Raw genomic sequence first — 23762 nt, 5'->3', positions numbered from 1 at the left:
TTGAATGATGTTCCATCTGAAAATCAGCAAGTTGCTAATTCTATTCTTCCACCTAAAAAGGATAAATCTACATCTATTTCTAAGGCCGAAGGGATTAAATTGAAGGGTGGTGTTATGCTTGCAACAAAATATGACTTTGCTGAAATTTCTAATGATGATATTTGCTATGCTTTGGTATGCAAACGAGCTATGTTTTCACTTGATGATATTGTTAGCTAGGTGCCTCTTGCTATAACTAACCTTTTATAGGAGTATGAGGACATTTTCCAGCTAAGATACCCCCGGGGCTGCCACCTATGAGAGGAATAGAACATCAAATCGATTTGATTCTGGGAGCAACCTTGCCCAACCATGTTGCCTATCGAACCAATCCTGAGGAGACTAAGGAAATTCAGCGGTAAGTCCAAGACTTTTTGGACCGTGGGTATGTACATGAAAGCCTTAGTCCTTGTGTTGTTCCTGTACTTTTGGTTCCTAAGAAACATGGAACTTGGCATATGTGTGTTGATTGTAGAGCCATCAATAATATTACTATTCGATATCATCATCCTATTCCTAGGCTAGATGACATGCTTGATGAGTTATGTGGTTCTATAATTTTCACTAAGATTGACTTGCGAAGTGGCTACCACCAAATTAGAATGAAACTTGGAGACGAATGGAAAACTGCTTTTAAAACCAAATTCGGGTTGTATGAGTGGTTAGTAATGCCTTTTGGTTTGACAAATGCACCTAGCACTTTCATGCGCTTAATGAATGAGGTTTTAAGAGTTTTTATTGGTCATTTTGTGATAGTTTACTTTGATGATATATTGATTTATAACAAGTCTTTTGATGAACATATGGATCACTTACGTGCTGTTTTTAATGCTTTACGTGATGCACGTTTATTTGGTAACCTTGAGAAGTGCATCTTTTGCACGGATTGAGTTTCTTTTCTTGGCTATGTTGTCACTCCACAGGGAATTGAGGTGGATGAGATGAAAATTGAAGCCATAAAGAGATGGCTAGTTCCCCGAACCATCACACAGGTGAGGAGTTTTCTTGATCTTGTAGGATTCTACCGCCACTTCATCAAAGATTTTAGCACCATTGCTGCCCCATTGCATGAGTTGACGAAGAAAGGGGTGGTGTTTCATTAGGAAAAGGCACATGAGGAGTCCTCTGACACTTTGAAGGACAAGCTCACACACGCACCATTGCTACAACTTCCAAACTTTGGTAAGACTTTTGAGCTAGAATGTGATGCTAGTGGAGTTGGGATTGGAGGTGTTTTGATACAAGATGGTAAACCCATTGCTTACTTTAGTGAAAAATTGCATGGCCCTGTTCTTAATTATTTCACGTATGATAAGGAATTGTATGCACTTGTTCATTCTTTAGAGACATGGCGTCATTATTTATGGCCTAAAGAATTTATTATTCATTCTGATCATGAATTGCTTAAGTATCTTCGCTCTCAAAATAATTTGAATCATAGGCATGCTAAATGGGTTGAATTTATTGAATCTTTTCCTTATATTATGAAACATAAGAAAGGGAAGGATAATGTGATTGCTGATGCTTTGTCTAGAAGATATACATTGCTGTCCCAACTTGATTGTTGGATTTTTAGTCTTCAATCAATAAAAGAACAATATGTGTTTGATCCTAATTTTAAGGACATGTTGCTTAATTGTAGAGAGAGACGTGCATGGAATAAGTTTATTATCAATGATGGATTTTTGTTTAGAGCTAACCGCCTATGCATTCCAGTTGGTTCCGTTTATCTTTTGTTGTTGCAGGACGCACATAGAGGCGGATTGATGGGACATTTTGGTGCCAAGAAGACAAAGGAGGTGCTGTCCACTCACTTTTTTTAGCCAAGGATGAGGCGAGATGTAGAGCGGTACGTGGCTCGGTGCGCCACATGTCAAAAAGCTAAGCCGTGGTTGAACCCACATGGTTTGTATATGCCTCTTCCTGTTCCTTCTACTCCTTGGGCTGATATATCTATGGATTTTGTGTTGGGTTTGCCAAGGACTAAGAGGGGGAGAGATAGTATTTTGTGGTGGTTGATCGTTTTTCTAAGATGGCACATTTTATTCCTTGTCATAAGAGCGACGATGATGTTCATATTGCTGACCTTTTCTTTCAAGAAATCATTCGATTGCATGGTATGCCTTCTACTATTGTTTCAAATCACGATGTAAAATTCTTGAGTCATTTTTGGCGCACATTGTGGAATAAATTGGGGACTAAGCTGCTGTTTTCTACAACATGTCTTCCCCAAACTGATGGGCAAACTGAGGTTGTGAATCGAACATTGTCCACCATGTTGAGAGCAATTTTGAAGTGCAATTTGAAGATGTGGGAAGAGTGTTTGCCGCATGTGGAGTTTGCATATAACAGGACGGAACATTCCACCACCAAGGTAAGTCCTTTTTAGATAGTGTATGGTTTTAACCCCCGTGCTCCTATTGATCTTTTGCCTTTACCTACCACTGAGAGAATACATATTGATGCTAGAGAGCATGCTGATTTTATTCGTAAGTTGCACGAAATAACTAAAGCAAATATTGAAAGAATGAATAAAAAATATAGAATTGCTGGTAGTAAAGGTAGAAAAGAGATTAAACTTAAACTGGGTGATTTGGTTTGGTTACATTTAAGAAAAGATAGATTTCCTGAGCTGTGTAAGTCTAAATTAATGCCAAGAGCAGTTGGTCCTCATAAGATTATTGAGAAAATAAATGATAATGCCTACAAACTTGAGTTGCCACCCGAGTTCGGGGTTAGTCTCACCTTTAACATTGTAGACTTGAAACCTTATTTAGGAGAAGAAAATGAGCTTGAGTCAAGGATGACTCCATTTCAAGAGGGGGAGGATGATGAGGACATCACTCCTTCAGATGCATCCGCTGATCCTCCAACCGTCATGCAAGGTCCAATGACCCGGGCTCGAATACGTCAACTCAATTTAGAGGTAAGCTCGTTCTTAAGTGATTCTTTTCATACTTTTGAGAATAGACTACTACCTAATGATGTTATCTTGCTTAGGAACATTGGAGAGGGTCATGAAGGACTTAGAGGATGTGGTGGAGGTGATGATGACCAGCAAGGACATCCAATAGAAACTGGAGTCCTGATCCAACATGATTTCGAGTTTGCCTTGGCCTCCAAGACTAGTCTGCCTTAAACTGGTCACCCAAGACGCATCCGGACTCTATTTTCAACGATCCACATATGGATGGAAAAATAATTTGATAAGGAAGCCAGTCCAAGTGGTCTCATATCAAAATCTATTCGGAATCAATGGGAATCATGGTCACAAGTTAGCATCCAGAATCTACCTAGGTGCTGCGACACCGTCTTTTGGTCCGTTGGACCATGTATCGTGTTTGGACCCATTAGGGGCGCGTCTAAGGGTCTTGCACGACCCTAGAGTCTTCATAAATAGCTGTCACTCTTCCATTAGGGTTTGGGTTTTGCTTAGATTATTTTGTCAAAAATAGTTTCACCGTTCATCGGTTTGTGAGACCCCAACTTCATGAGATTAATCATTCATCTACAATTTGGTTGTGTTCTTTCTTATTCTTACTTGTGTTCTTTGTTGTGCAGGTAGGGATTAGCCTTCTTGGCGAGGTCAACCTGGTCCATGACTGTTGATAACTAGAGGAGCTATGGTGCTAAGTTTGTAGGGTTCAATCTTTTGATCTGAAGCCGGATCGGTGTGTCATTCTCCGCCACAACAATAGTTACCTCTACCTAACGGAAGATCGGGATCCCCGTCCCCATTATTTTGGCCGCTCTTCAAGAGTCCAAACTTTATTATGGGTGAAGTTGTTCAACTCTTCATGCATGACATTTATCCAATCTAGATCTCGAAGAACTTCTTCTACCTTAGTAGGCTCAAAACAAGAGACAAAAGAGTGATGTGCAATAAATAAAGCAAGTTTTTGTGAGCGAGTCATTACACCCTTTGATAAACTCCCTATGATGAGATCTTGTGGATGATCATGTAGTAGAGGTGTGTTTCTTCTATTGACCACTTGAGGAAGAGGTTGTGGAGCATCAACATCTTATGCTTGTACCACCATTTGATCATGGGAGACATGAGTGTCTTCATTTTCTACTCTCCCATCTTTATCACCATCTTGTGGCACATTTGATGAAGAAGGTGGATCAATTACTTGTACATCATCTTCATCATCTTTAGGCTTGATGTCTCCAACCAGAATGTTCTTCATAGCCTCCCTCAATGGTTCATCACCTACATCATCAAGATTCTCATGTGCTCCTTGGGAGCCGTTAGATTCATTAAATTCCACATCATATGTTTCTTCAACTAAGCCAGTGGCATAATTAAATACTCTATATGCTTTAGACTTTGATGAGTAACCAACAAGAAAACCAATATCACAATGTCTTTGAAACTTCCCTAGGTGTTGCCGCTTCTTGTAGATGTAGCATTTGCAACCAAACACCCTAAAGAAAGGAGACGTCCGACTTCTTTCTATTGAGCAACTCATAAGGTGTCTTGCCAAGGAACTTTTGAAGGAATAGGCGGTTGGATGCATAGTATATGGTGTTGATAGCTTCCGCCTATAGAGCTTTGGGGGTGTTGTACTCATCTAGCATTGTTCTTACAAGAGTGATCAATGTCTGGTTCTTTCTCTCAACTACATCATTTTATTGAGGAGTATATGTTGTGGAGACCTCATGCTTGATCCCAACTTCATCACAATAGGCTTCAATGTTTGTGTTGTCAAATTCCTGCCCATTGTCACTTCTAATCTTCTTGAGCTTCACTTTAAACTCATTTTGTGCTCTCTTGGCAAACTTCTTGAAGCAAGATGCAACTTTGGATTTGTCATGAAGGAAGAAAATACCCATGTGTATCTTGAATAGTCATCAACAATCACAAGACAATAAAGATTTCCTCCCAAACTCTTATATGTTGTTGGTCCAAATAAGTCCATGTGAAGGAGTTCTAGCACTCTTATGGTTGACATAAAAGCTTTTGTTCGATGATTATTTGCAACTTGCTTGCCGGCTTGACATGCACTACAAAGCTTGTCCTTCTCAAACTTCACATCTTTCAATCCTCTCACCAAATCATTCTTCATTAGCTTCTTGAGTGAGCTCATCCCAATATGAGCAAGTCTTCTATGCCATAGCCATCCAAGTGTTGTTTTGGTGAATAGGCATATTTTTAAGTTAGCATCTTCGGAGGTGAAATCTACTAAGTATAGGTTGTTGTATCTAAATCCTTTGAATATCACTTGATCATCATCCTTCTTAGATACAACAACTTTCTTCTCGGTGAACAAGCATTGGAAGCCAAGATCACATAATTATCCAACATATAGCAAGTTGAAGCTCAATGAAGCAACATAGAGCACAATTGAGATATAATGATCATTTGATATTGTCACTTTGACCAATCCTTTAACCTTGCCCTTAGAATTATCTTCAAATGTGATTCTTTCTTGTCCATATACTTCTTCATCTAGTGAGGTGAACATACGAGGATCATCGGTCATATGTTGTGTGCAGCCACTATCAATAACCCAATGACTTCTGCCGGTCTTGTAGTTCACCTACACACAAGAGATTAAGCTTTAGGAACCCAAACTTGTTGAGGGCCCTTCACCTTCTCAACAAGTGACTTTGCAACCCAAATTTTCTTAGGCCTATTCTTGTTTGGAGGTCCTAAGAACATGACTTTCATCTTTCCACTAGAATTCTTTCTAAGCATGTAATGAGCATTGAAGGCAAGGCTTGTGGTGGTGGAGTTTGGCACTCATGGGCAAAGTGGTCTTCTTGTCCACACTCAAAACACTTCTTTGGCTTTGGCTTTTGTTGTTCTTGAGCTTGAGCCTTCTTCTCTTTGTTTGCCATGTACCCAATGCCACTTCTATCCATCTTCATGATGGTGTTTATTAGTAGCTCACTTTGAAGATGCTTGCCTCTTGTGAACTTGCTCAATCCAATCTTGAGATGCTCTTTCTCCAACTTGAGCTTCTTGTTCTCTTCCTTGAGAGCATCATTATTTTTTTCTTGCTTAAGCTTCTTGTTCTCTTCCTTGAGCTTCCCATTCTCAAGAATTAAGTCACCATAATGATCACTAGTTTCAAGCATTATGGTGTTGGTGGTCTTGAGCTCTTCAAGATCTTTCTTGAGCTTTTCATTGTCATTCTTGAGCTTGACAAACTCATCATAATCATCAGCCTCAACCACTTGCTTGCCCTTGCTACTAGAACTTCGCTCAATGCTCTCAATGATCAAATCATCACATGATGTAGCTATATCAATCTTAACAACATCGTTAGTAGCATCATGTGGCTCATTGGATATAAATTCTTGAGCAATGACAAGATTGTCATGATTAATCTTAAGAGTAGTATATTCTTCTTTTAGCCTATTGTGGCTAGTGATGAGCTCTTTGTGCATCCCCTCAAGTTTATCATGTTTATCTTTAAGCTCTTTCTTAGAAGATTTGAGCTCCTTGAGTTTGGATGATATAGCATCATTTGCTTTTTAAGCTCAACACTAGCCTTTTCGGCTATATCACATTTTGCTAAAAGTGAATCATTCTTAGCCTCTAGTTTTTCATTCTTAGCTCTACTCTTTCTAATGATCTTAGTGTATTAAATTATCAATTTAACAAGATCATCATAAGAAGGTGATTATATTCATCATCATCGCTATCGCTATCATCATTGCTAGCATGTTCATCACCACTACTATCATCATTTGATACCTTGCGATCACCCTTGGCCATAAGGCATATGTGTGTAGGGGATGATGGCGGTTGTGTCAGTGAAGATGATGAAGAGTCAATAACAATGGTGGCCACCTTCTCGTTGTCACTATCATCATCGGATGAGTCACTAGATGAATCAATGTCTGTGAGCTAATCACCGACGATATATGCCTTTCCACTTTTCTTCTTCTTGTGGAAGTCCTTCTTGCCATCTCTCTTCTTGTATGGCTTGTTTTTTTTTCTTCTCATCTTCTTCTTCATTGCTTGAGTCATCTTTCTTGCCCTTGTACTTATTCTTGTACTTGTCTTTCTTGGGCTTTGTGCATTGATGTGCTAGATGACCAAGTTCTCCACAATTGTAGCAATCCATCTCGGAGATTGGCTTCCTTCTAGAGCTTGTGAAGAACTTCTTCTTGCCATTGAACTTGATGCCACTCTTATTGAGCTTCTTTAGCATCTTGGTGGTTCTTTTCACCATAAGAGCAAGGCTTGCATCATCAACTTCATCATCACTTGAGCTCTCATACTCAAGCCTTGCTTTGCCATTCTCTTGGCTAGCTTTGAATGCTAAATCTTTTTCTTTCTTCTTTGTAGAGGATGAGCCATATTGAGGTGTGATGTGCATGTATATCTCATGAACATTGATCTTTCCCAAGATTTGTGTTGGTGTAGCGGTAGAAAGATCACCTTGTTGAAGCACGGTCATAATATGCCCATATTTGTCAATGGAGAGGACACTCAAGATCTTTCTTACAACATCAGATGGTTGCATTTGAGTGAGTCCAAGCCCATTGACTTCCTCTATAAGAACATTCAAGCGTGAATACATTGCATTAGCACATTCTTTAGGAAGTATCTCAAAAGAGTTAAGTTTTTTCATGATAAGATGATAGCGTTCCTCATGCTCACTCTTTGTTCCCTCATGGAGCACACAAACGTCCGACCATAGTGCATGAGTGTCTTTGTGGTTCCTCACCTAGTTGAACACATCTTTGCAAAGGCCTCTAAAGATGGTGTATCGAGCCTTTGCATTCCATTTTTCATAATTCACCTCATCGTCTTATAGGTGTGTAGCATCCCGAGGTTTTGGGAAGCCTTGTGAGGTGGCTCTAAGTATTCCAACATCTAGAGCTTCTAGATATGCCTCCATACGGATTTTCCAATATAGAAAATTATTCCTCTCAAAGATAAAAGAAGGTCCATCCCCATGAGACATCTTTCTCTAGGTGGTTAAGTCTAAATACGTGAGCATAAGGCTTCGATACCAATTGAAAGGATTAAGATGCCCAAGAGGGGGGTAAATTGGGCTAATTCTAAATTTCTTTGCAATAATTAAGTCATATGTTTAGCCCAATTAACCCCTTGTGCCTAGAAAATGTTTCTAATGATCTACCGCATAGAAGTTTAGCAGCCTAAGTTCCAATCCTACTCTAGTATGACAATTCTATGAATGTAAATAACAAGAATTGAATTGCTCAAAGTAAATGCTCAAAGTAAAGTGAGAAGGAGGAACGCGGTGATGTTTTGCTGAGGTATCGGAGAGTCACCACTCCCCACTAGTCCTCGTTGAAGCACCCATGCAAGGGTATAGCTCCCCCTTGATCCGTGCAAGGATCAAGTGCTCTCTACGGGTTGATTCTTCGATACTCCATCGCGGTGAATCACCCACAACCGCTCACAACTTAAGTTGAGTCATCCACAAGCTCCGCTGGATGATCACCAAACTCCCAATCACCACCAAGCCATCTAGGTGATGGTGATCACCAAGAGTAACAAGCATGGACTCTCACTTGACCACGACAAGCCTAATCAGAAGAGTGGATGCACACTTTGCTACTCTTGATCTCACTAATGAGGGCTCTCTTTGGGATTCTCAAATCTTAATCACCTCACTAGGACCTTGCTCTTCTTGGCACTCTCAAAGGTGTTTCTCAGCTATTAGAATGAGCAAAAGTACCCCTACACACGAATAGAGGAAGTATTTATAACCATGGTTGAAAAACGAACCGTTATGTGCCTTTGTGGGGTGATTGGACGCTTCAGTCATATTGACCGGATGCTCCGATCAGTTTTTCCTGAACTCCAGTGTTGAAGTGGTGATCGGACGCGTCCGATCGTGATTTTCCCTCTTAGGAACCTTACTGGAGTCGACCGGACACTAGGACTCAGCATCCGGTCACTTCACCTCTCAGCGTCCGGTCACTTCTAGATGACTTCACCTTGATCAAATGAACTGATCGGACTTTGCGCCAGTGTCCGGTCGTACTGAAGCCAGCGTCCGGTCAGTATTTGATCCTCCATTCACTTCTAACCCTCGATCATATGTGAATGAAGTTTGCTCTAATGGATCTAAGGGCTTTTTAGGAGCTACCTAGTGCTAAGTTTAGCAAGTGTGCACCACACCTAACTCACTAGACTCACCTAGGTCAAGCTACCCATCCATACCCCCCTTAATAGTATGGCCAAAGGAAAAACAAAGTCCTAAACTACTCTAAGTGTCTTTTCAACTTCAATCGACACTTAGAACTAGTCCATCCTTTGAAAACCAAAACGATTTCCATCGTAGGAGCATGACCACCATGATAGCCCAATAGATCTCCATTACCATGACCTAACTTAATTGCCTCTGCAAAACACACGTTAGTCATAGTAATCATGTATTGCCATTAATCACCGAAACCCAACTAGAGGCCTAGATGCTTTTATCATGATCACTTGATAAACTGGGTTAGCACTTAGGGTTTCATCAATTTACCAAAAACCAAACTAGAGCTTTCAAACATGCCACAAGCAAACTCGAAATACATGGAGGTGGCCGAGAAGCACGAGGAGGATGTCCTCATCGTCGGTGTTCCCGAAACCTTCACTAACTTTCCACTATCTGGTTGTGCCTAAGGCATGTCCCGGTACATAACCCCTACTTTTCTAGTACTGTTTGTTTGTGCATTAAGTTTTGAGAAGATAGATTTACACCATCTCATGTAGTTTTGATTAAAAATAAAACTTATTTTTATTAAATATGAATTAGTCAATGGTACAACTAATTATTTCATAAACCAGAATCTTGGAAAGATTATTGTCTAATAAAATCTAAATAAATGTATTTATGTAATTTCTAATGAGGGTTGCTGTGTGAAAAATCAAGAGATGTCTCTCGCCTTAATCATTGGCGGACAAACCAATCATTGACACATCGAAAAAAAGTTACGGAGGTTGATATGATATGTCAAAAAAGCCACAAAGGTCAATATAGAGTCAGATAAACACATGGGTAGTATAAAAAAGTAAAGTTATGGTATATTTATATCTAAATAATTATGCGCTTTGTAATGGAAGAAAAAAAATATGCCAATGTGTATTTCAATTCGATACAGGTTTAATTAGACATTGTTATTTATTGTCAGCATTAACTTATATTATAGATAAAACGATCATCATAAAATAAATTATAAAAGCATCACGTTATCATTTTGCATGAATGTTTAATAATTTTTTTTCTCCCGTTACAACGCACGGGCATATTTGCTAGTTACAAATAAGAAGAAAATGACTTATAATTAATAATGAAAGAAATATTTATAGAAATAAAAATCATTAAGCAAGAAAACAAAATATATAATATATAATTTTTTTATTTTATTTTGTTTTAATTGATCATCTAATTGCTCCTATTCATAATAACACTTTCTACCCTACTACTCCGTGGTCGTGACCATACACACACGTGCCGCATGTATCTTTTCTGAGAATCTACGGACTATTCAGCTGCCACCGTTAGGCTGGTGGAAGTTTTATTAGTGTTTCATTTGGGTCGAGGTGCGTTTTTTACGATGTGACAATGTTTTTAAGAAGGAGGAAGAATTAAGTTTTATGAGGATGAAATTCTCTTAGCACGATTATCAACTTTTTATGTATAATCTCTTCTCTACAACTAAAAAATTTACACACCAATTGTTCACCGGCAGATGAAACAAACCCACCGCGATGGTGTACCCGACAGACAATCCGCGTGGTAAAAAAACCTCTACAGAATACTTGTTGTGTGTCGGTGGAGGATCTGAGGAGGCGACTGTTGATGATGAAATCCGTCTTCCTCATGATATATGCATACCGCCCACCGGAGAAGATAGTGACCTTAATACTCTAATTGACTGCATATTCCCTAACCTCAATGTGAATATGTCAGGCAAAGATTATATCACCCCTCGAGCGATCTTATTTACGCGGAACGACTGGGTTGATATGATTAATATGAAAATGATAGGTCGTTTTCACGGGAAAGAGATGGTGTACCATAGTTTTGACTTTGCGATGGATAATCCGCACAACTACTACCTTGAGGAATTCCTTAACACTTTGACACCCAATGGTCTACCTCCACATGTGTTGAAGCTGAAGATTGGTTGTCCGGTCATATTGCTTAGGAACATTGACCCTGCGAACGGACTTTGTAATGGTACCAGACTTATCATACGAGGGTTTCAAATTAATACCATAGACGCAGAAATTGTGTTGGGACAACACGTTGGAAAGCAGGTTTTTCTGCCTCGTATACCCTTATGCCCGTCGGACGATGAGATGTTCCCTTTCCAATTTAAGCGAAAGCGGTTCCCTATATGGCTCAGCTTCGCGATGACCGTTAACAAGTCACAGGGGTAGACTATCCCTAACGTCGGGGTATACTTGCCGGAACCAGTGTTCTAGCACGACTAATTGTATGTGGCGCTATCAAGAGCTACGGTAAGATCGAACATTAGGATCCTAACTGTGCCGGCTGCTGAGAAGGACGTGAACAATGGAAAGGGAAATGGAATGAAAATAAGAAAGCGACAAGGGATATATTCACAAAGAATATCGTATATAGAGAGATTCTAACTCCATAAAAGAGGTAATGCATCACACGTCGATACATATTTTTTCTGAATATCAATGGTACTTTAACTTTAAAAATTAGCAAACAACTTATATGCAGGATAAAACTATAGCTTCAGCCATCTGCATGTTTCAGCTGTGAGAAGTCAGACACCACATCTTGAACTAGGAAATCTTCTGGATCATCATTTGATTGGTGACCAACTGCAGCTTGGTATTTGTGCAAAGTACGTTCTCTTAGTCGAACTATTTAGAGATAAGATTCTTAATTGTAGAATAGATTGTAAAACATGTATTGTGAAATACAAACTTGTTATGATTATCCTTCCGTAGCACTTAATTCCTAAAGAAGTGCAAGCTTATCTTTTGCGTATCGTAGGCATGAAGTGACGCGGCAATTGATGTTGATGTTTCAATTTTGCATTCAAAATTAGAGTTATATTTTAACTATCTATTTTTCGTGAAGACTTATGTAAAATTGATTGAAACATTATGATTGCGGTATCTATTTTAGATAACAGTATAACACACGCTCATACATACGTTATCGTGGTATTATGTGTTTCCGTTACGACGCACAGATATTTACGTAGTGAAATTAAATATCTATAAAATCATAGAACGAAACTTTTTATTGAAAGTAGATGTTTTATTTTATTTTATATAACACGGCAGTTTTGATACTCTCCAACCCCGCTGTCAGGCGTATGTTTTCACTTTTCACTGACCACCCGATGAGTGATCCAAGAGTTTTTTTTTTTTTTTTTGGAAAGGATCCAAGACAAAGATGGTGGAGGTAGTCTGGTAGTGTGTGGTAAATAATAATAAACTCGGACATAGAAAATGGAATACAGTAAGCTCCATCAACTATTGGGCCCAACAATCCGGGGGTTGAGGCCGTCATTAAGCCGAACAACGGCCCAGAAGGGTTGCAGCCCAAACAATTTATTTACCCCTTCGATTCGCCCCTCTTTTACATTACAGCGCGGAAAAAGTTGTTGCGAGCGAGGATCACCGGAGCTCGGTGGGCAGCGCCCGCCTCCTGGCGGCCTCCTCCCAGTTGAGTGGGACGCGACCCTCGCGGTCGCGGCTGAGCCACTCCTGCGCCCCGCCGCGGAGCTTCTCCAGCCGCAGCGCGTCGCTTTGGTGCATGGTGATGACCTTGAGCACGTTGAGCAGCGCCGCCGCCAGCCACAGCACGCTCCCCGCCAGGAACAGCCACGCCGGCTCATCGCCGCCGCTGCCGGTGCCGGATACGACGCGGAGGTTCAGCGCCGCGGCGACCAGGAACAGCAGGCTCCCCAGGAGCTGAGGCACCTGCACGCTCGACTGCAGCAGCTGCGCGCGGCCGTCGGCGCGCTCGTACACCTGGCAGGAGTTGAGCACCGAGCCCAGCACCCACAGCAGCGCCGCGACGAGCAGCATGATCGCCGCGTGCGCCTCCCGTCTCCCGTGCCCTGCCGCGCCCTTCCCCTTCAGGTGCTGGGAGTGGGAGACCAGCAGCGCCAGGCCGACGACGGCGAGCGCGCAGCCGGCCGCGTGCATGGCCGGCACGAGGAACTCCACGAGGCCGAGCTGGGCGTCGTACCTCGCCAGCCCCACGCGGCAGTCGACGCCGGCGAGGTGCGCCGCGAGGTCGTGAGCGTTGACGGCCGCGGCGGCCGCCAGGGCCACGGCGAGTCCCGCCCTGGCCGCGGACGCGGACAGCGCCGCCGCCGCGAGGACGACGCCCGCCGCTAGGACCAGGAGCAGCGCCGCGAACACGTACACCCCCGCGTTGATGTACTCCCACCGCCGCGCCGCCAGCGCCGGCCCGTACAGCCGCGCCTCCCTTGCCGTCGCCAGCTTCACCATGGCCGGCCGCCGGATCCCGGATCGATCGATCCCGCGGTGGGCAAAGGCGCTTCTTTTTTGTTTTTGCTGGCGCTCCGGAACGAAGCTAGGAAGCAGTTGCGCGATCGGTGTGTTAATGCGGCGCGGCTTCGAGGGGAGGCGGCCAGGTGGGTGCGGTGCAGAGATGGGGGGCGCTTGCGTACGTGGCGGCGTGCATGGCGGCGTCTGGTCTCCGCCGCCCTGACAAGAGGGGGTTGGGACCTGCGCTTGATGCGTCGTCATTGCTAGGTTTGTCATCACTTGTTCAAACGGATCAGCATCAAATCCAAAGAGATGAAGCTTACGGCTCACACATACCGGCGGTCAACATCAGTTCCATGCATATAAAAACGCCGATCAATCTCAATTCCATGGATATACGAAATGTCCAAACAAAGTGTGAACATTATAAGTAAAAATTACCAATTATTTTGAAACGTAGTTTGGTAATTTTTTGGATTATAAATGCACCCATGTTTCACTGTTAATAGTAAAATACGGTTCCAAGATTTTTTGTTTGATCTTCATAAGTGATTATAACTGTGTTCTCCCGGTTATTTTTTCACTTGTGTAATAGTTTTGTTGTTTCTTTTTCCACTTGTGTTATAGTTTTGTTTCTTTGGGCAATCTCAATGGTGAAATTTATGATGTTGTTTCCAAGACTGCTATATCATATAAAATAAAATGAAATAAAATATGTGTTAAACACCCACTCTTAATAAAGAGTTTCATTCCATGGATTCATAGACATTTAATTTCATGACTAATGGAGAGTTGGTAATCGTGTTAAGAGAGTTTTATCCCTATGAAACTCATTTCTCTCTCCTATTAAAGACGTTGCCATATCATCAAAAGCGCTTATGTGACAGCTTATTAAATGTAAATAAAACTCCCACTAAGACTGGCTTTAACTTGTCATACTCCATCTTTGTTTATTACCATAAAAGATGCTTATCAACACCCACTCATATGTTTATAAAGAATACTTATAATGATATTTTTTCTATGTTATTGGATTTTGAAAAAAAAACTATCAAGATAAACAACAATGCTGTTTTTGTACATGTCTTCTTTCTCTCTCATCTAGATATTACATGTCTTCATGTCTTGGTTCTCGTGTATACATGATTTTCTCCTCTCTCTCTTCTCGTTAAATCGCTTACCACATCAAAATGCTTAGGTGACAGGATAATTAATGCACATAGAAATTATGATAGTTTCTGCACCGTAAATGCCCTAAGACTTCCCTCTAACGATAAGGGTTTGCCTCTCTAACACTAAACTTTTGTTCACAACCTTCCTTCTTTCTAATCTCTAGTATTTATTTTTCTATGGTGCATATGATTCCTAATAATAATTGAAGGGCTAAAAACCGTCATGACACCCCAAAATTTGTGAATACTAACTCTCAAGTTTTCTTTGCATTGCCGTAATATCGAAAGTTGTTCGATAAGGACCGGAGTCTGATTCATGAGGGTTTAAAAAAAATTAACTTAGTAGGAGGGTAAGTTGCTGTTATCTCTCGAGGAGAGGTCGGTGTTTGTAAACTCAATTTTTTATCTAATGTGCTAATGTTTATGATGTCCTTTTTCGCCTATTCCTAGAAGAGTACTTAATAGGCTAGATTATTAACTATCCAGACTTTTTTTTGACAAGTGATGAACATAAGATAAAGTATAGACTAAGAGCAATAATAGTAGGACCCCTGATTAAGCCCCCATGGATTTTTTAGGGGAATTAAGCCCTCGTAGATAAATATGAATGTCTGGCCAAAAACAGACATCCAAACTAAAGCCCTAAATATTCGAAACCCAACATTTGGACTGGACAGTGACCCCTTCCCTTCTTTTCCACTCTCGTGCCGCCGTCCAGGACCAGCGTCTCCCAATCCCCCGCTGCCATGCCGTCGCCGCCCACGAAGGAGGGATCGGACGTGCCGACAATGGAGATCTATGTGCAAGTAGCCAAGGAGGCGGGACAATCGTTGGGCCAGGAGGTGCTCGGCGGAGCTAGGGTTTCTACGAGCACCGTGGTGGCGGTGGAGACGAGGCCCACGTCCACCTGCTGCGTGTGTACGGCGCCCTGGTCCTGCAGCGGCGCACATCGCATCTGGTGAGTGGGTTCGCCTGCGCCTGTACATTTCTCATCAGCGATCGCATTATTAGAATGTTATTATCCGTAAAAAAAAAAAGGTCTCAACAAAACCCCAAATCAGATGCAGGTTCGCAATCCTTTCCTGCGCAACTTGGTGGTAGTATGCGTGGCTACATATCTAATTTTGTTTTTACGCCACATATGATATGTGTATGTTGGTGACTAAAAAAGATTTACATGCATTGGGGGTCTATCCTCATGATTGGGCGTATACTATACACGGTAAAGTTTCATCTTTCTGCATCACAGCTGCTTAGAGGAGATACTTCCCTCTATATATGTGAACCCTCCAGTTTTCATAGGAAACATACATTTCTCATATAATATAGTACAAAAACAAGTACATAGGACATGTCTGCATGGCATCGCCACTGATAATTATGAAAAATTCGTGATCACCAAGGTTGTGGAGCATCATATCTGATAATCAGGCTCCACCCCTCGCTACCGGATACAGGAGATTTGCCGAGTGCCAAGGGCACTCGGCGAAGTCCCAAAAACACTCGGCAAAGGGTTTGCCGAGTGTTACACACGGCAAACGACACTCGGCAAACTTGTTAACGGCAAACGCTAGTTTGCCGAGTGTTTTCTGTCGGGCACTCGGCAAAGAAGTTGCCGAGTGCAAAAAAAAAAACACTCGGCAAACTTTTTTTTTCAAAAAAAATATAAAAAAGGCACGCCGACACCACGCCCACACCACCAGCACCGCCACCACCATCCACGCCGCCGCCACCACGCCGGGGAAGAAGGGAGGGCCCCACCACGCCGCACCACCATGCCCAGGCCGCAGCAACAGCCACGCCCGCCACCACCACCACACCCGTCGCCGCCGGATCTGGAGAGGGAGGGCCGAGAGGGGGGCGGCACCGCCGGATCCGGGAGAGGGAGGAGGGGAGGGCGGGGCCGCGCCGGAGAGGGAGGAGGGTGGGGCCGCACCGGACCCGGGAGAGGGAGGAGGAGGGGGGCGCGTCGGATCCGCGAGAGGAAGGAGGAGGGGGGAGCGCCGGAGAGGGAGGAGGAGGGGTGCGCGTCGGATTCGCAAGAGGGAGGAGGGGCGTGCCGGAGAGGGAGGAGGGCGGGCGTACCGGAGAGGGAGGAGGGGAGGGAGGGGAGGGGCGTGGGATCTGGGGAAGAGAGGGAGGGGAGGGGGGCGACGGCGGGGGAAGAAGGGGAGGAGGCGGGCCGCTTGTGGGGAAATCAAGAAGGGGGAGGGGGAGGGGCGTCCGCTTGGGCCGGTTAAAAATGATTTTTTTTCTTTGCCGAGTGTCCTAAATCTTAGCACTTGGCAAAGTTTTTTTTCATTTTTTTTTCTTCTCCTTTTCTAGAAAAAAAGATTTTTTTCTTTGCCGAGTGTCCTAGATCTGGACACTCGGCAAAGCTTTTTTTCTTCTCCTGCTTTCTCAGAAAAAGATTTTTTTTCCTTTGTCGAGTGTTCTAGATCTGGACACTCGGCAAAGTTTTTTTTTTCTTCTGCTTCTTTCCTAGAAAAAAGATTTTTTTCCCTTTGCCGAGTGTCCTAGATCTAGGCACTCGGCAAAGTTTTTTGTTATTTTTTTCTTCTCCTTCTTTCTCAGAAAAAGATTTTTTTTTCTTTGCCGAGTGTCCTAGATCTGGGCACTCGGCAGAGTTTTTTTTTCATTTTTTCTTCTTCTTTCCTAGAAAAAAGATTTTATTGATTTGTCGGGTGTCAAAAAAAACACTCGGCAAACCCCCTCTTTGCCGAGTGTTTTTTTACACTCGGCAAACCCCCCTCTTTACGAAGTTTTTTTTGCCGAGTGCTTTTAACGCAGAACTCGGTAAAGAACTTGTTTGCCGAGTGCCCGAGAGAATACACTCGGCAAACATAAAAACACTCGGCAAATTTGACGTTTCCGGTAGTGCCTTATATTCTTGATATGTACTATGTAATTACCAGGCCAAAACTGTGTGATTGTCATGATTCAGGTCACTAAACTGACGTATATATCCATCTCTCATGATTTTGATTCGTAGTATATATATGATATAAATATATAATCTTGTGTTGGGAAATAGATGATTGTTGAGAATTTGGCACTGTATTGTCACTTACCCATTACATACATGAAGCTGCATTCCCTGTGGACATGTACACGGCAGGTCGTGCCTGGAGAAATGGCTGGGTGCTTGCGGTAACACAAGTGCAAACTGCAAAGGTACCATATATACTTCTATGTAGGCGACATTCATGTTACTCCAGTTTCCGAATTATATTGGATTGCTGTCAGAGCTGTGTACACCATGATAATTCTCAACTTATCTGTGCATGCCAATCGTGTTCTTTATTTCCAGTGCCCTCAATGCGGTGCTGGATTTGAACAGAAGCATATTATCAACATCTACACACCAGGAGTTTTGTTTGATGGTTGCTCCTGTATGCAGGTTCCTTTTTGGTCCATTGTACTCAAATTAATTTATTTTCAGTCACATGATCTTAAACAGCCAAGCAGGTCTTGTCTAAATTGCCTTGTCTTGTCTAAAACGCTTGGTACCAGATAGTAAAGCTTTTGCTGGGAGGCTAATTAATATAAAAACAATGCAACCTGTATGCTGGTTGTATGCTTAGAATTGCTTTTAAATTTAGATTTATGTTGATTGTTCAGTGCGTCTAACGAGTTGCTGATATGTTGATTGTTTAAAACTGTTTATTCAAAGCTGTAATGCTTGATTTATCTTGATCGCCTATCAAATTTTCTTACCATTATTGGCCAGCTAGCTGTACATTGTGTTCAAAACATACTTGTAGCTGTTTTACCGGTAGTATGCACGTGAGAGGATAGTAGCCCAACCATTATCTCTCTTTGGCTCATTCACTACTATAACCTTTTCATCATGAGAAAATTCTTTATATACCATAAAAAACTATACACTTGTCCCTTCAATGCCATTGGAAAAATGTCACTTCTCTTCAATGCCGTCGGCTTTAGTTTTCCTCTCCCTCTATGCCATCCTGTTACTGTCACTTTAGTTTTTGTAGACGATTCGTTCCTACAGGTCGGCGTGTTCCTGAACGACGCCATATGCACAGGAGACCGAGTCCTTTTCCTCTCCCGCTTGGCGCAACTAGGCGTGGGCACGCAGTGGCTAAGAGCTTGGCGGCATTTCCGACTTCCAAGCTCCACCGTCGTGGCGGTGGTCAAGCAAGCAGCACAGATTTTAATTTGACAAACTAACCATGTGGCTTTTTAAGCTTAGAACGAAGAGGGTCATGGGCAAGATGTTTTGAGAAAGGAATATCTGAAAAACAAATGCCTATCCCAAGTGGTAAAACAGATGAATGGTTCTCACTTTTGGGTGGGACTCATTGCTGTTAAAGATCTTTTTTCTAGAAAGAAGGGAGATTCAAATCCAATAGTGAAAATTAAATTAGATTTTGAGAAGGCCTTTGGATTGGCCAGGAACCTTTAAAGTCAAAGTACACAGCTTTATACAATATTGTGAGAAGAAAGGGTGGTACAGTGGCTAGTGTGCTAAGTAGCTCCCCTTTGAATGTTTCTTTTAGAAGGGCGTTAGTTGGGGAAAAGTTGAAGGATTGGCTTAGGGGGTGTTTGGTTCCTACAGGAAAATTTTAGTCCCTGTCTCATCGGATGTTTGGACACATGCATGAAGTATTAAATATAGACGAAAAAATAACTAATTGCACAGATTGTGGCTAATTTGCGAGACGAATTTTTTAAGCCTAATTAGTCCATGATTTGACAATGTTGTGCTACAGTAAATATGTGCTAATGGCGGATTAATTAGGCTTAATAAATTCGTCTCGTAAATTAGTCTCCATCTGTGTAATTAGTTTTATAATTAACTCATATTTAGTTCTCCTAAATAGCATCCGAACGTCCGATGTGACATGAACTAAAATTTAGTCCAGGAAACCAAACACCCCCTTAGTCTTGTCTTAGTTTTGCCAGTCACTTTAAATGATAATAATGACGACTTCATTTGGCAGTTAAGATAGAATGTGTTTTTTTTCAATACAATATCTGTATGGAGAGAGAAAAAAAGAACAAATTCCTAGAAAAACTTTCTTCTAGAAGGCTAAACTTTCTCTAAAGATAAAGATTTTTCTTTGGTATTTAAAGATAGGTGTAGTTCTTGCAAAAGATAACTCGATGAAAAAGGGATAGAAAGGGGACAATAAATGTAGCTTCTATTGCTTGGAGGGAATATTCCGATGTCTCTTTTTCAATTGTCATACAACAAGTTTTTTGTGGAATGTGTTGTCCATCATTTTCAATTTTCAACCACCTAAGGATACGGTTCTTGGTTAGAGCGTTTTGCCCCTTGGATGTTAGAAACCAAGTAATAGTGTGTTTGGCGGCGATATGCTGGGCTTTGTGGTTGAGTAGAAATGATGTTCATGCAAGTAATTTCAGAGGGATGTACTAGATCAGCCACTGAGCTTAGTTATCTAAAGAGGAAGAGAGAGACTCTGAAGGAAGAGTGCAGACTATTGGAAGTTATGGTGATCGAAGTCTTTGGACAGATGGCATGGAGACATCAAAGAAGGATAGCAAGCTAAAGCTTCTTTTGTTTTTGTCGAGTCTAGGTTGTTCAGTTTCCTTGTGCTGATTGCTAAGTTGTTTTGTGATGTTTTAGTTCGAAGTTTGGTCCAAGTGTGAATGTAGGAGGCCGGGATACTCTTTATTTATTCTTAATCTAAAAAATGAGAAATCATCTTGAGACTAGATAGTTGCTTAAACGTACAAATCAAAAGCTTCATGTTCTTGGACTTTGTCTAAACTCTAAACCATGAGTCATAAAATAGAATTGTATTGTAACCATGGATCATCATTATCTATGCAAAGATGCAAGCATGGAGCTTTTCTCTTCTTTCACATGTTGTATAGATAATGTATGTATGCCAAGAATTACATGCATGTGAGGTCTGCGATACAACCTCACTCATCTGGATTCCCACACGCACACAAGTTCCTGTATATGTACACAATAGAAGAGGAGTAGATGGTATAGCCACACTCACACATATATACAGCAAGCAAAGCAGAGTAACTCTGTTCAGTTTGTTGTATTACTAGTTACTCCATATATGTAGCCAATGCTACTTACTCCAGCGGCAGCTGAACAAGTTCAGGCTCACATGTACCTGCGCAGGTATTCCACCCTTGTGGGGTGCTTGAGCTTCATGAGCGCCTTGAGCTCGTACTTGCGCACCATCTCCCGCGAGATGCTGAGGTTGCCGGCGATCTCGCTGAGCGTGCGCTTCCCCCTGCCGTCCAGCCCGAACCGCTGCCTGATCACAAGGCTCTCCTTGGGTTTCAGAGAGTCCAGCTGCATACGTGAGCATATATTGCTGTTCACAATCACAAACCAGAGACCAAAGCCAAAGAAAGGACACAATTAACCGAAGACATGACAAACTCACGAGGTCGTCGATGGCGAGGCGGAGCAGCGTGTTGTGCCTGCCGCCGGCGTCGACGCCGATGGCATCGTCGTCGGTGACCTCGTTGATGAGCTCCTCCTGCGTGACGCGGTTCCTGGCGTGCAGCGAGTAGGTGGGCCTGGTCATCCGCAGCACGTCGCGGTACCGCTGCGGGGAGATGCCCACCTTCCGCCGCACCTCCTCGTCCGTGGCCGGCCGGCCGAGCTCGAACGCCAGCTCCTCCCGGGCCTTGCCGATCTCCTGCCGCTCCGACTCCATGGCGAACGGGAAGCGGGTGAAGCTGGACAGCGTCATGGCGCGCACGATGGAGTGCCGGATCCAGAAGAGCGCGTAGGTGGAGATGCGGAACCCGCGCTTGGGCTCGAACCGGTCGATGGCCGTGATCAGCCCGTTGGCGCCCGCCTGGCACAGGTCGTCGAACCGCTCGTCGGTGCCCATGTCCGGGTAGTACTTGTTGATGGCGTACGGCACCAGCCGGAGGTTGTGCTGCAGGTGCAGGTGCCAATTCAAGTTTCAGTTTCAGAGTCCAGAAAGGAACAGCACTGGCTGGCTGCACTGGTTGAAGATTTTTTTTTTTTACCTTGATGAGCTTGTTCCTGGCGGCCCGGCCGACGTCGAGGCGGCGGCGGAGCTGGTGGACGGTCATGCCGGTGGCCTCGGCGAGCTCCGCGTCGGTGGGGTCCCTCTGCAGCTCCTCTCGCAAGCTCTCCTGCACTTCGAAGATCGCCTGAATGGATGAAAACAGAAATTGCATGATTACAGTAATCGTTTCTTTTGTTACTTGCAGAATTGAAAATGAGTGGATGAATGGATCGGGCAACGCAATCTGGTCTGGTGTACCTTCATGGGCTGCATGGTCTTGAAGAGGCGCGCGCTCTGCGACGAGGTGAGCACCGGCGGGATCTTCATGCGCTTCCAGTCCAGGCTGCCCATGTCCGTGGACACCGAGTGCTCCCGCAGCAGCATCTCCTCGAACTCGCGCTCTCCGTCGTCCTCTTCCCCCTGCTTCTGCTCCCTGCTAGTAGCGGCGGCGCTCTTCATCTCCACCCTCTTCCCGAGGTCCATCCTCCTCCCGCGCCGCCGCCGCCGGCTCTTCACGATCACCGTGCTCCGGCCCGCCTGCGCATGCACATGCCGATGATTAGCCGCGCGCGTTGCCGATGTACTACTAGCTCGAGAGGAGTGATTGAACAGCTAGCGGAGGCAACTCACCACTCTGCTTTTCCTCTTCTTCTTCTTCTTGGCCTTGCCGCCCTCGCCTTCGTCGTCTTCGTCGCCGCTGCCGTGGCGCTTCTCCTCCTCGACCTCCACGGCGGGGCTGAGCTTGTAGATGCTCTCCAGCACGGCCGCGACCTCGTTGTAGTCCGTGGCCTTCTCCTCCTCCTCCTCCTGCTGTTGCTCCGTAGCCGCCGCCGCGGCGGCGGTCCTCGACGGCGGCGGCGGCGGGAGCTTGTTGCGCGTGCGCTCCTTCTCGGGCGACGCGAGCGCGGCGCAGCTCGTGGACAGCGCCTGGCGCCGCCGAGGACTGCTACTACCCTTGCTGAGCGAGAGCACGGCGGGACCGGACCGCCGCGGCCGGCTCCCGGCGGCGAGCGGCCGGCTGGGGGTCGTCACGGTGGACGTCATGGCAACCTAGCTAGCTACCCGCCTGGATCTCGAAGCTTCGTCTTGTGGCGCACAAGCACAGCTCACAGGCGCCGTTGGGTTCCTTGGCCGTGGTGGGTGGGTGCTCGTCGTGTGGAGGCAGTGCGACGCAATGGCGTGGACGGAATCTCGAGCGGGGAGCGCGCGCGCCTCCGCGCCATATATGGCTACCGCGGCGGGTGCCGCCAAAGACCAGACCAACAACAGCCGCCACGAGGCATCCGACGGCCGGAATCCCTCGGGGCGACGGGATCAGGCGGCGGTGAGGGCGGATGCGTGGCGCGGGGGCGGGCGGGAGATAGCAGCGCCGGGGCTTTCGTGGATGAGGCGGCCGCCACGTGGGCGCGCGCCATAAGCCGCGTGGTATTTCTGCGATCTCCATCCCGACCGGCCCCACTTGCCAGCGGGGCCCCGCCGTGGAGGTCTGGAGGAGGTGGAGCCGTCTCGTGCATGAGAAGAAATCCTCTTCCTTCCAGAACACTCCCTCCCTCCTCAGCTCCGCTGTAAACACCAGGGCCTGTCAAATTTTGGGCCGCAGCCGCAGTGGATCGGACTCGCCGTGACCACAGGAAAATTTGCTGCCCACGGCCCACGAGCATGCCATAGCTTGATGTTGAGAGTGGTCAAGCTATGGTTAAGCTATCTATCTCCAGGTGGAAATCCCTCTCTGAATCATCTCTTTCCCAGTAAAGTGTGTTCTACCCTACACACCCATGCAGATGCACTTTTGTATAGTGAGCCATGCATTATGTACATGTTTCTGTCCTTGACGTTGAGAGGCAGCGACAATTGATGAATATATATGTGTCCTCCTTTTTGTTACCAAGATGTAAAACTTTAGGTAATGACTTACCGTTTCCCCCCTTTGCACGGCCACACATGCTCCAGCGCGCGACGCCCGCCCCACCGCGTCCCACCTTTTTCTCAGTCGTCTTCCACCCCTCTCTCTCTCTCTCTCTCTCTCTCTCTCTCCCATATTCTGACAATAACTCCGGCGAGCTCCTCCTCGGCGGCCGCACCCGCGTCCCACCGCGCTGGCGCGACACCCGCACC

The 23762-nt window shown here is 44.5% G+C and overlaps 2 protein-coding genes and 1 long non-coding RNA gene across 3 annotated transcripts; 1 reads left to right on the top strand and 2 right to left on the bottom strand.

Moving 5' to 3' along the window:
• Positions 1-12569: 12569 nt before the first annotated feature.
• On the bottom strand, positions 12570-13527 carry LOC136509860 (uncharacterized). Its single transcript, XM_066504439.1, has one exon. The coding sequence runs from the start codon at positions 13472-13474 to the stop codon at positions 12632-12634; it is 843 nt and encodes a 280-aa protein (XP_066360536.1). The 5' UTR covers positions 13475-13527; the 3' UTR covers positions 12570-12631.
• Positions 13528-15304: 1777 nt separating this feature from the next.
• LOC136511667 (uncharacterized) lies at positions 15305-18167 on the top strand. The gene is made up of 3 exons (XR_010772795.1): positions 15305-15604; positions 17735-17820; positions 17957-18167. It is a non-coding gene; the product is annotated as an uncharacterized lncRNA (long non-coding RNA).
• A 2247-nt stretch (positions 18168-20414) lies between these two features.
• On the bottom strand, positions 20415-22840 carry LOC136513214 (RNA polymerase sigma factor sigE, chloroplastic/mitochondrial-like). Its single transcript, XM_066507203.1, has 5 exons — positions 22278-22840; positions 21906-22184; positions 21646-21792; positions 21048-21551; positions 20415-20953 (listed from the first exon to the last, which is right to left on the bottom strand). The coding sequence occupies exons 1-5, from the start codon at positions 22689-22691 to the stop codon at positions 20759-20761; spliced, it is 1539 nt and encodes a 512-aa protein (XP_066363300.1). The 5' UTR covers positions 22692-22840; the 3' UTR covers positions 20415-20758.
• Positions 22841-23762: the final 922 nt, after the last annotated feature.

Source organism: Miscanthus floridulus, chromosome 16 (assembly GCF_019320115.1).
Source record: "Miscanthus floridulus cultivar M001 chromosome 16, ASM1932011v1, whole genome shotgun sequence".
NCBI classification, from domain to species: Eukaryota; Viridiplantae; Streptophyta; class Magnoliopsida; order Poales; family Poaceae; genus Miscanthus; species Miscanthus floridulus.
This window is presented reverse-complemented; position numbering and strand designations above follow the sequence as displayed.